This window comes from Varanus komodoensis, unplaced genomic scaffold, assembly GCF_004798865.1.
Source record: "Varanus komodoensis strain SLA01 unplaced genomic scaffold, ASM479886v1 scaffold34_1, whole genome shotgun sequence".
In the NCBI taxonomy this organism is placed as follows: Eukaryota; Metazoa; Chordata; class Lepidosauria; order Squamata; family Varanidae; genus Varanus; species Varanus komodoensis.
In genome coordinates, this window is record NW_025335854.1 from 1494653 (window position 1) to 1507551 (window position 12899).

The following is a 12899-nucleotide window of genomic DNA, read 5'->3' on the forward strand; positions in this document are numbered from 1 at the left end:
ACCCTGCATTCCCTTTCTCTGTTCTGCTTGACTGAAACTTCCTTTATAGAGCTATTCTACAAGAATTGTACTTTCCTCATCATTAACTGTTATTTAACCCTTATAGTATAACTGTTATGTATACTATAAAAGTTATAGTAACTTTTTCCAAAGTCAGGTATTACAAAATTTAAAGTTCTTCCCCAATTTCTTAGATAAATTGTGCACTGCGCATATTAAGCAAATTGTCAAGTACATTCTATATATAATTCTACTCTCTTCTCCATGGACTACTTTTTTGTTTTCAGCTTGTAAAACCCATTTATCAGATAGTGCACTATATATATGGATTTTCAGTATGAATTTTGCAAGTCTTGGCAAAAAAGGAAGAGGAGGAGGGATAAGCAAGGCAAGGTGCTTAAGCAGCATGAAAGTAGAGTGGTGGTATGCTTATTAACAGAGGACTAGAAAAATCAGTCAATTACCTTCCCTCTATTTTCAGTGCTGAACTTGTAATTATGCTTAACATTACAACGTAATGGAAAATCAGCTCACTAGAAGATGTTTGGACTACTCTAACCCCATCACAAAGTTTCACACATGCAATCAAGGGTGGAGAGAGTGCAGGAAGTGATTTTTCTAAGTCACACAATATACTTGCTAAAAACAAACAGCTTCTGAAGAGTGCTACAAGCCATTATTTCAATCAGCTTGTGGTACTTATACAATGCAGAAATGTGCTTGGATTCATTTTGGAATATTTTTGGATATGTTCAATGAATGCTGGGTTAGATAAGAAAAAAAACAAATATTAAAATACATAGCAATACAAAAGCAAATTTTAAAATTAGGGAATTAGGATTAAAAAGCGAGAACAGCATTAACTGTTAAAAATTCATCAGAGCAGCCTGCCTTGGGTAGCCATCCAGAAGATACTGAAGAGGCTAGCCTAAGCTCCCGGGGGAGGGAGTTCCACAACTAGGGTGCTGCTACACAAAGCTAACATCCAACATCAAGAAATATTTAGGCAATGATAAGGTTTCCTACATCAAAGGAAGGGAGTGGAATAAAAATCCAATCCATTTGATCATCATCGTGAAAACCCTCACATTTTATTCATCAAGTGCTGCTCCGGCACTGGATGTATATCTTCTTTCCAACTGAAGCAAAAGCAGTAAGCTCTCTGGCTGCCTTCAGATTCAATCCAAATGAATGCAAACTATCACGTGGGACCCAGCCAAGCAATGACGTGAAATTCTGCTCTGTCAGAAGACAGCATCTGTCAAAGCCCACATTTAAACTGCTGCCTGCCTGTGCAGCAGCCGAGGAACTATGGATTAGATTTTGCAGAACAAAACCTTCAGCTAAAACCTTTTTTCACCCCTTCAGTTGTCCCTTTTGGCTACTGCCTAGCAACAATGAAGGAAGAAGGGTAAATCCTTTTATCAAATGCAAGCGAACAGCTCCCGATTCTAGCTCTTGCTGCTCTGCCTGGCTTTGCCAAAAGAAATATGGATACTGAAGAGAGAACACAGCACTGCATTGTCCAACAAGGGAAACACCAACGGTAAAAAGCTTCAATGCTTCCATTGTTAGCAGCAGACAATGCTGGTCAGAATGGAAACAAGAAGTGCTGCTTCCGTTTCTTGAAAGATGACTACAGAAAAAACAAGACGAGCAAGCTGGTGAGCAGGCAAGGTAGCAGAGCAGGAGGCATACAGATGGACACACGGGATACCTTGAAAAGCAGTCGCAGGCAGCAGGCTGCTGGGGGGGAGATGTGCGCATGGCTGATGGCATCTTTTTGGCTGAAGGGATGGCGTGCCAAAACTACTTGCAGTGGGCATAATCCTCTCACTACAAATGGCCTGACAAAGGAAGGTATGTCTGATCGCTGTACGGCATTTCATTCAACTGCATGTGCTGGTAGCAGATACAGAGCATTGTCATCCCCACCTATAGAAGCTAGAGCGAATGCTCCATGAATGGTGATATATATTGGGGGGAGGGAGGCAGTGAGGGAGGGGAAAGGTTATTTTTACAGCTCAGCTGAAAAAGAGGATGCCACTACATTTGCACTAATAAATCTGTCACTTATAGTCAGATGTGAAGGCTGAGGAGGATTGCGAAAGGAGTGAGGGGGGAGGAGGAGGATTAAGGGGGATAATGTAGCTATCTGTAGTAATTGTATAGTCTTGAGAAATTTACCTTCACATTCTGTTATGTTTTTTTTTAATGATCAGATTTGATCAAATAAGGTCAGGTTTAATTTTTATCCATTATCACCTTTAAAACACCCTTTAACAAAACTGTGATGTGACACACACTCAAACCCATCATGACAGACTCGGCAGTCTAATTCTCAGTCCAATACCGCTTTTCAGCATTTGTATTCCTTCTTTAAACCCTAACACACCAAGTCTCATCTGATTAATATACCAGCCACGCCTGGTTTGACCTCCCCCACACACACCCCTCAAAAATGTTGGCTCCAAATATAAAAAGAGAGTGATGTGAGTTGTGAGCACCTGCATTGCAATGATTTGAAGACCAAGAGTAATATTAATACCCATCGGAATCTCAGAACAAAGTCTCCCTAGGCTGTTTCCTTCTAGATGGGGCATATGCCACACCATACCAAGTTCTGCTTACCATGCGATGTTGGGGTTATTTAACTGTTAGAAAGCAGCTAGCTTAATTCAACTGCCACTATTTTCAATATTTTAAGCTTAGTAGATTTGGGATGCTTATGGATAAAGAACTGACAGGGAACTCAGGTTACTTATCTACAGTAAAAATTTATGACTCAAATCCATACCAGCCTAATAATCTTTCAGTGGTCAAGTACTTCTCAAAAATCTACCCCAAAAACAGTACTAAACCATTAAACAGCGATAAACATGAACATAATTTCTTTGCCTCAGGAAAAACTAACATGCATTAAACTAATCTATGTTTAGTGGAGAAGCCTGATTTAAAAGGCTGCACTCAAGAGGTGAATAAGAGCAATATAAAAAATAGCATGTGGATATGCATACCGGAACATAAAAGACACATGCATAACTCTAAAGAAATCTCACTCAAAAACCTGTATTGTTCAGCTGCTGGGATCTTAAAATGAGTAATGGACATTTTCACTTTTGCAGAAAACTATTAATGTAGATATGTCGGGACTCTGATATCGGGCCCTGCATGATACAGTTGCGCTCACTTTCTCTGCCCATCAGATCTCAAGCTTCCCTTCTAAATTGGTAAGTTTCAACAAAACAGTTGGCTCACAAGAATTACAGAAAATATAAGCATCTAAATGTACATGAACAATAACCAAAACAAAGCAATGCTCATATCAATAGCCATCATGAGGATGAGGAACTGAAATTCAAGGAGATATCTGGCATACAAGTTTACCCTTTTGTAACACAGGCCAGGATCCAAAGAGGCCCATCTGTGAGTGCCGGCATATTGTATGCCTGAGAAAGAGACAAAAACACTGTGCTGGGGAATCCTTGGCTTCATCTCCCTTTATCTCATGCCATTCTGCAGTCTTCTGACCCCTGGCAGTGGCTTTCAGGGGGCTCGAGGGACTAGAAAAGCCCAATGTGATGTCGAATAATGCTTGGCTCCAAAGGCACAATTGTTTCATATTATGCTAGGAAACCACCTAACTTATATACCTTGACTTATGTCTTAGAGCAACATTCAGCAGCATAGTGGATAGATCAAATATTATAGGAAACTAAGACCTACTCACCATTTACTAGCTAGAAGCACAACAAAATCAAAATCCTACATTGTTGATAATAGAACACTTGCTGGTTTTTCAACAGTTACCAAGTTTCACCAGAATAATCCTCAATGCTTTATGTAATTTATTTTTGACAATGCACTACCAGAACTAGTTAAATATTAAATCATTAGAATATAACTGGGTGGCATCAGTGAGAGAACGGTGGCTGCCAGGAACAAATATTATAATCTTTCTGGTGCATTCCATATGTACTGATAACAATACTCAAGCTGCAGTTGCTCAAGCAGTGAAACAAATCCTAAATATATCATGCCTCTACCAAACAGAATTGTTATTGTAAACACAGTGAATTTAAATTAGTTCTAACAAACTGTTGAACAGAAATCTCTCCTACATACTTCCGTTGTCCTATTGCTTCATCCATTTGCACCAGTTAACAATTGTGCTTAAAGTGTGCTAATCCATTTCTAGCAAGGAATTGTTTAAGAAGAGCCATTCAATTATGACAAACCCCTTTAAAAATAGGGTTGAAATATTTACATAACTGTTTTTTGAAACACAAGATATATACCACTGAAAACAAAGATTATCTATTAATATATAATTAGAACCAGAAATTGTTGGAGTATTATTTTATATAGTGTTATCTGAGGATTCAAATCAGCATTAAAAGGTACACTAGTACTTTATAAACACAGGAAGCCCTCTTTAGTAGTAACTGAGTATATTCTAGTTCCACAGGAAAAAAAGCACCGAAGACCTTAATGCAGAACTCAGAAGTTTCAGGATGTACTGCATGCCACAATTCAAGGATAAACCCCCCACCTGCTCCTCCTAGTGGTGGTTAGTAAGATGAAATACAGCTTTTGTTCTGAATGACAGGTAATACTTCCATCAAGACACTGCAAATATTTGAATGTGTTCTATGCTGTACTAAAAACTCCCTAATTTGGTCCATTTGAAATTATAAAGAGCTCAACCTTCCCTAATTGTTTTAAATTATGCATTTTTGCTATTTCTGAGATTTGCTATTACTGAGATTACTTATTTAGCATATGTGAGTATTTAAGTACATGTTTCAGCAGCATCCATCTTTATATATTAATGTTATCATCCCTTTCAGTGCCAGGTTTCCCCTCTTATAAACTGATTTTTACTAAAGATGTTATTAGCTATGCAACACATCGCTAACTTTTTAAAATAAAATAAAAATTAATCCAAATATTGGTTTTGAGAGATAGCAAAGTAATTGAATAAATTACACATTTACGTAAAAGGGATTCTTTTTTTCCCTCTGAGACTGTTATTCCTGTTCAAAACCCTAGGGTTTTGAAATAAATTAGAACAAATTGATAAAAAGTCACAAATGAATTCATGGCATGCAATGAGAGACTCATTGGAAAGATGATGTGATTGGATTTTAATATGCGGTATCACAAAACTGCCATATTGACTCTGCTCTTGAATACCAAAGGGGAATAACAGGAGGAAATGTATTATAAAGTTTAGATTATAGTCTGCAACATGCAGAAAGTGCGCCAACTACATTTTCTAAATGAACACTATTTCACAGTTCCAGGATTGTTGAAGAAAAGGAAATTGCCTACATAAAGTTCATTAATTTCATTTCACGTTAAATACTACTGAGGGAGTAGAACAGGGAAGTCAGTTCACGTTTGTGTGCACAGACTTAAATCTCTGCTGAATTGCAACAGCCATTGGTAACTAAAGCGTCTCTTTAAAAGTACTCAGTCACAACAGACATCAGGAAAAGCCAATAGTACGCTGTTCTACAGGGAACAATGGTTAAGGAGGCATAAGTATTAACCAAAGTGTTGTGGATATGTTAATACTGTAGGAGTCTGCAGTGAGGTAACTGGACCCTGAAAATTAATTTTGACAGGTGCATCTTCTCACTGACTTTGTGAACATCACAGGAACCCATGGAAACAAGCCAAGCAGTGTACTGTGCCTAACAGAACTCGGCTATAATCAACCTTGCACCGTCTGTCCCACTACCAATACATGATCATTTTGCAACAAAACGGCCTCCAACTGTGAGCCATAGTACCTACTGCATATCAAATCAGTTTTAATTAACGCCAATAAACTTTCCATCTAGTATCAAGACCTTTATATCTGGCCTTTCTGAAGAACCTGCTAATACTCTAATATTTGCAGTTCATTGCTCTAATTCAAGTTCTCTCACATTTTCTTGACCAAGTAAGCTACTTCTTTTTTTTTCTTTTCTTTCTAAGAAAATGTGTGGAAATTCGTTAACATGGGTAAAGCCCTTGGTATCAAAATAATTTTAAAAAGGCAATATCCATAATCAGAGATTGAATGGTACCCATAGAGGAACTCTGAAAAGAAAAGAACTTGAAGATGGCCAACAATTTCATTTTACACTGAAGCTATTATCACTCCTTTGCAACTTATTTCTCCCTTGTGTAGACAAACAGAAGCACCAGGTTTGGTAGATTTGAGGAATAGGAATTTGCATCCTCCTCAGCTAGGAACTCATTGCCTGGCTTTGGACAAATGTCTGCCTTAGACTCACTTTCCTAACAATTAAAAGAAAGTAAATAGCCAGGAGCTCCTGGCTTGTGAGTAAATAAATATCAGTAGTAATATAAATTTTGAACTACCATTAAGTGCTACAGCAATGCTCCTCAGACTTACTGCTACTTCATGTAGTCTTTCCTAAGCTACACACAAGAGGATGGGCATGTTTTTAACACTTGTTCACTAAATCTTCTTTGACTTTTGCAGAGCTTGTCATTCACTACTCATCTGCTTATGGCCAAAGATGAATTCCAGGAAATAGTGGAGGATCCAAAAGGAAAGAAAGCATTTGCTTCAGTCATTCGCGCATCCCACAATTGGATACCTACAACATGCTTCAGTGGAGGCGGCGGCACTGCTGCTTTGCCAAGATGACCTGGAATACCAAGCGGTCCCTATTTCGCACCCACTTCATTGGTCTACTCTCACTTGTTTTCCTTTTTGCTATATTTCTGCTTTTTAATCAGCATGACTGGCTGCCTGGCAGACCTGGATTCAAAGAAAACCCTGTGGCTTACACTACACGGGGATTTAGATCAACGAGAAGTGAAACAAACCTCAGCTCTCTGAGGACCATTTGGAAGGATGCAGTTCCTCAGACCCTCAGGCCACAGACTATTACTAACTCCAACAATACAGAACTGTCACCTCAAGGAGTTACTGGTTTGGAGAACACACTCAGTGCTAATGGGAGTATTTACAATGCGAGAGGAACTGGACATCCAACTTCATATCACTTCAAGTATATCATCAATGAACCTGAAAAATGCCAGGAAAAAAGCCCATTTCTAATACTGCTCATAGCTGCAGAACCAGGTCAAGTGGAAGCTCGACAAGCTATCAGACAAACCTGGGGGAATGAGAGCCTGGCACCTGGGATCCAAATTGTTCGGATTTTTTTGCTGGGTTTAAGTGTTAAGCTAAATGGATACCTTCAGCGAGCCATCCTGGAGGAAAGCAGGCAATACCACGACATTATCCAACAAGAGTACTTGGACACATATTACAACCTAACAATTAAAACACTTATGGGGATGAACTGGGTCGCCACCTATTGCCCAAATGTTCCATACGTTATGAAAACTGACAGTGACATGTTTGTCAATACAGAATATTTAATACATAAGCTTCTGAAACCAGAATTGCCTCTGCGGCACAAATACTTTACAGGCTATCTAATGAGGGGTTATGCACCCAATCGCAACAAAGATAGCAAGTGGTATATGCCACCTGATCTTTATCCAAGTGAACGCTACCCTGTATTCTGCTCTGGGACTGGCTATGTGTTTTCTGGTGATTTAGCAGAAAAAATATTTAAGGTCTCACTAAGTATCAGACGCTTACACTTAGAGGATGTATATGTGGGCATCTGCCTTGCCAAACTGCGAATTGACCCAATGCCTCCTCCCAATGAATTTGTCTTCAATCACTGGCGGGTTTCTTATTCCAGCTGTAAATACAGTCACCTAATTACCTCCCATCAGTTCCAGCCTAGTGAACTGATCAAGTACTGGAACCATTTACAACAGAATAAGCACAATGCTTGTGCCAACTCAGCAAAAGAAAAAGCGGGCAAGTATCGTCATCGTAAACTCCACTAGAAGGGATCCTGCTCTGAAAAGTATTCCATGTGCAGTTTGTAAAAAAATAAATAAAAGTGGCTGAAAGCATGTACAGTGAAAAAAAAGTGCTTAAGAGGGACAAAACCAAGCACTTAATGATGTTTGAAAATTATTTTTTTATGTTAAAACAAAAAATCTAATTCTTGAAAACAATATTACAATGGAAGTATTAACCAAAAGGTTTCCAAATTTGAGAAGAAAGAGAAAAACGGTCTCAAGGTACTTGTGTTAATGTGCAATAATAAGCATGCACAGTTTGGTGGTACAGTTGCTATTTTATGTGCCAATAAAATTAACTGCGCAAATATTCCATACGAATTTTCCTTTTTAAAAAGAAATGTCCAAGATGTCTAATTTTAACATTCAGAAATGCAGCAAGAAAATATATACTACAATTTTGAAGCAACCTTGTGCACAAGTAGATTCTCTGTATTTACTCCAGAGCCCATGATTTTATGGGATCATCAGTGTTAATACATATTTAAAGGCTCCCTTTGTTTCTACAGAAATGTAGAGTTTTGCTATAAGAAAACAGGCAGACCCTGATACAAACTTCATACTGATCATAACTTGGCTAAAATGTTCTCAGTAAAGAGTAACAATTTGAAACCAAGCCTGTCATTACTAAACTTGATGGCACAGTGTCATGTGGCAAGTAACATGCTATAGTATCTTGAATGTTCCTTTTCATACTATACTGAGCTATCAAAATACAGAGGGGCTATATACACAAACCACTGTGGGAATATACCCTAAATGTTACAGTTGTGTCCATATGTTCATTTGTAAAAGATTCACAATCTGCATAATATTAAAAACAACTTAGGCACCCCTCGTGCCATCCATCTGTACTTTTACAATGTAATTTACAGGAGCCTCTTACCAGTTGTTACTCTACAATGCTAAAACTCTGTGGAAGAAACTCATTTGATACTGTCTATATACTCTCATAGCATTAGAATGAGTCCAAAGGAGTTTCCATGTTGACTCTTCAACTGGGCACCACAGCATGGAAACTGCTTCGGTGCTTTTCTCCCCAGACAGGACATGGGGGCACAAGTCACTGTCCTTGAAGGACATCCCTTGCATGATCTCTTTCTTATAAAGTATCTGGAGTGTTCTTGAGTAGTTCCTGAGCATGTCGCCATAACCCTGAGCCTTCCTTTGCCATGAATAAGAGGATTTTTAAACATTAATCAATGGCATATACAGAAGGGTTGCATGACACTGTTTTGCTGAAGCCAAGGTAGATCTTCAAGTTCAAGTCAGCAAAAAGCTCCATTGATGGTAACCCCAAATGACTGAAGTCTCTGCTCCATTTCTCCTAACCATACTAGGATCTTACAGACAATACGGTTTTACAGACTCCATGACACAAGAAGGTATTTGATTATTTTTTATAACTTTCTTTGCCTAGCCAGCTGTGAGAGTTCAAGAGATTCTATTTAAGAAGCCTAAAGGCAAAACAGAAAAGTGCCATTATGTGATATTTTTCAGCCTCATTATAAACATTCCCCAAACTCTTTGCATTACACTATGATATCCACTCAATGGAACGAGATCAGCCAAGTTTTCACCATTTATTGCAGGATACTCTTCCTTAAAAGTTCCACAACAATTCCCCAAACCTCATCAAAATAAACAAAAACTTTCTCTCAGGATGTCTGAATACAAGCTGTTATTCTGCTAACCTGAACCCTAAAACTTGTAGCCCTGACATACTTGTACACAAATAATGCTACCAGTGGAAAAACACTGAAATGGCACAATGACACAACTTACTTTTTGAACCATGCAACAACCTCTAAAGAGGCTATGCAAAGTCTCTGATAACAGTAGGACTATCACTGGAAGCATCATTTTTAGCATAGAATACTAGAATATTATTCGTGCCAATAGAATCACATTAGAAAGTGCACTAAAACACAAGAACTGCAAAGGCTATTTCTATCATATGTAGAGGGCTTTCAGATTAACTGAAATACGTCCAAAAACTTTCTCATAAGATCCTGCTATTGTCCATTGTTGCCACCCATGAACAAGCATATCTCTGTATAATTATTACTTGGGCACAACCAAATTAAAAATCATGAATTTGTTCCCAGCTTTGGAGGAAATTGCTTCACTGACTTTTAGTGGGTATTGTGAATGCTGAATGATGAACCCATTAAAAGAAAAATGAGCTAGAGGGGTTTTATATACAGTACATGTACCTGGCACTGAAAGTCAATATACTGATGCTAATGAGGATTTATTTAGGGAGCAAGGCTTAGTGCTACAAATGAACAGTGCACCGGCAACAGCATCCCACACCCCCACCAAAAATCAGAATTCCTTTACTTTTATAAGTCAAATTATTTAAAAGTATTTGGAATGCAATGGAACGAGGTGGAATAGTAGTAGAGTTGGAAGGGGCCTATGAAGTACTGCCGCTGCTCTGCTTCCACGTGGGGTCACCTATTCAGTTAAAAGGCCAGTGTCTTTCCAGCTTAGCAAAGGTGATTTGACGTGCTTGCTCAATGTGCATGCACAACAAAAGAACTCCACATAGATAAGAGAAGTCATGCTTTAGAAGACTGAAGATAAAAGCAGCACGTGGACAGTTCTGGTTAAAAAAACAGATAATCTGCTTCTGTCTGTAAATTAGATTCATGATCAAAGATGCTGATTCAATGCAAACTGATCATCTACTGCTAGCAAAACCACTTTTTGCAACCTTACTGAAAGCAAAACAAACTGTAATAAAGTATAATTGAAAACCAAACAACTATGGTAACAGTAATCAAAACTGATTTAGCTTTATAGTAGCTAAAAAGTAACAATTTTAGCAAAATAGTAACAGTTCAGTTAGTAAGTTGTCCATCCCAACCTGGACACATTGTTTTAAAAGTGAAAAGGACAAATTTTAAGAAGAGGAAATTTCTGAAGGGTATTTACAAACAAAGGTAGCAAGTACAGAACTTGCTCTTTCACATGGTTCTTCCTCGCACTCCCCTTTTCAGTGGTTGGATTCAGACCTAAACCAGCTAGAGGGATTTAGGGCCCACTGGACTTTAATGGGACATGTAAGCCACCTTCATATTCACTAAACATCTTAAACACAATACAGCATTGTAATAAGGATAATAGTACAGTAATCAACCGTACAGTACCCAGAGATTCTGAAGAGAGGGAGAACCTGTATGTATGTGTACAGGTATACAGTATTGTAAAAAACAAATAAAAGAATGTCTAGAACACTCTGGAGGTAACATTAAGCCTAACTGATGATGATGGAGAGGGTCCTGGCGCTGGAGAGGCACGGTTTGATTGTGCTGCTGGGAGGAGGGGGGTTACCACTGAAGTTGCCTTCTTAAAGTAGGCATCAAGGGTTGTTCATTCAGCCATTTTCTTTTTCTCATCATAAATGCCCTTGCAGCAGCTGAGAGCCTCCGCAACTGTACCGTAAACCTTTGTGAACCTCTCCGTGTTAGGATCTTTTCTGCTTTAGTTTCCTTTGTGATTGGTTACAAGGGCAAATGCTACAGAAAAACCAAAGGGGAACCATGTGCCCTAATCGTGCCCCAAGACACACTGGCTTGGGTACACTCAAGCCGACGCCGCAGAACGAAATGCCATGATTACTGTACTCTGGGGAACTATGTGGCCACTGATGACATGCTGCCAAATGGGTCACACAGTTCCCTAGAGGTACCGTGGCTTTTTGCTGGAGATATTCTTTTAGGGTTTATGACAGTCTACACATTCATAAATACTGCTTGCTCGAACGTTACCCTGACGTTCGTAACCAGAGGGCTACCAGTATCTTAGAGAACAGTTTTCACTAATTTTCCCACACTGTTTTAAACACAGACTGTGCTAAGCATTGAGCTGATTTACACAATTAATTAACCGACGATTTGCCAAGTACTTACTTCAATTCTGGTATCCCAAATCTTACCCTCTTCACAGAGGCAAAGTGTTTTAGCCAATGTGTGCAGAGAGAGCATGCACATGCACATTAGGTATACCTAGGCATTGCTGCAATAGATATATGTCATTAAGTAACTCCTGTAGGGTGATCAGTACTGGGTTGTTTAAGTAATCGCTAGGTTAACTGTGGGTTGTTTTACACACGATTTACCTTTAGTGTCCAGGTTCAGACACAAAGCAACCTCTGAGCAGCACAATCAGAGGATGCATATGCAAAATGGCAATAGGATGTGACTGGTACACTCCACAGCAAAACATAGGTTAAGTGACTGACCCACAATTTGCTGTAGTTACCTGCAAACCTGCCCTCTGTATTTAGCTATATTTTAAATTATTAGTAGGTTAGGCAAAATAATCACACTATCCATTTGGTTTGCTACTTGATACCATTTGAAGACAGCTCAGTTTGTACCTATTAGACACTGAAATCTATTAGCAGCCGTCAATTGTTTATTCTTTCTAAGGGAGTATTTATGTGCATCAGAGTCAGGGTGAGCAGACTAGAGGCTTACAAGATCTGCAATATAGATTCTACACGGTATTTTATTACCAAAATCAAGTGCAAATTATTGGCTCAAGCATCACTGAGAAAGAAGAAACAGGGGCCTGTGATGCTCAGCCTGAGACCTTGTGAGAAATACCACAATCTAACTCCTGTATCTTTCCATATGAACATCTAGTCTTGCTTTTCTTCCAAGTGTTTTCTTCAGTAACCTAATTTTTGGGATGGGGAAGTTTTAGTTGTTGTTATAGTTGGACAATCAGGAATCAGAAACCCTTGCCAATCTACTACAAACAACCAGAGAATTATGACCAAATCTTAATCTACCTGCTGACCAGCTGTGTGCCATGCGGCTGAAAAAGAAATCTCTTTTTAACCCTGACTGTTCTTTTATTTCATTACAACAAACCAAGTCTTATCCTGTACTTAAAGGCAACCTGCTTTAGGAAGGAAGTATCCTACAGATATCCAGCATTAGGTAGGGAATGCCACAGTTATTCTTTTTCATTCA

At 38.8% G+C, this 12899-nt stretch overlaps 2 protein-coding genes across 5 annotated transcripts in view; one reads left to right on the forward strand and one right to left on the reverse strand.

Moving 5' to 3' along the window:
* Positions 1–12899, reverse strand: part of CDC73 (cell division cycle 73) — a 127996-nt gene that overhangs the window by 45965 nt on the left and 69132 nt on the right. The gene's annotated exons all lie outside the window — the stretch shown is intronic.
* On the forward strand, positions 451–9540 carry B3GALT2 (beta-1,3-galactosyltransferase 2). 4 transcript variants are annotated; one of them, XM_044439337.1, is made up of 5 exons: positions 451–1860; positions 3126–3230; positions 4461–4609; positions 5631–5784; positions 6500–9540. In XM_044439337.1, exon 5 carries the CDS (start codon positions 6625–6627, stop codon positions 7891–7893), a length of 1269 nt encoding a protein of 422 aa, XP_044295272.1. In that variant the 5' UTR covers positions 451–1860; positions 3126–3230; positions 4461–4609; positions 5631–5784; positions 6500–6624; the 3' UTR covers positions 7894–9540. The 4 variants fall into 4 exon arrangements, with proteins under 4 accessions (XP_044295272.1, XP_044295271.1, XP_044295274.1 ...); XM_044439336.1 differs by lacking the exon at positions 5631–5784; XM_044439338.1 differs by lacking the exon at positions 451–1860 and having other exon boundaries at positions 3021–3230; positions 4426–4609; positions 5631–9540.

Bases quoted from the DNA above. Each gene is read 5' to 3' on its own strand.
- B3GALT2 (XM_044439337.1), top strand. From the start codon at position 6,625: ATGCTTCAGTGGAGGCGGCGGCACTGCTGCTTTGCCAAGATGACCTGG.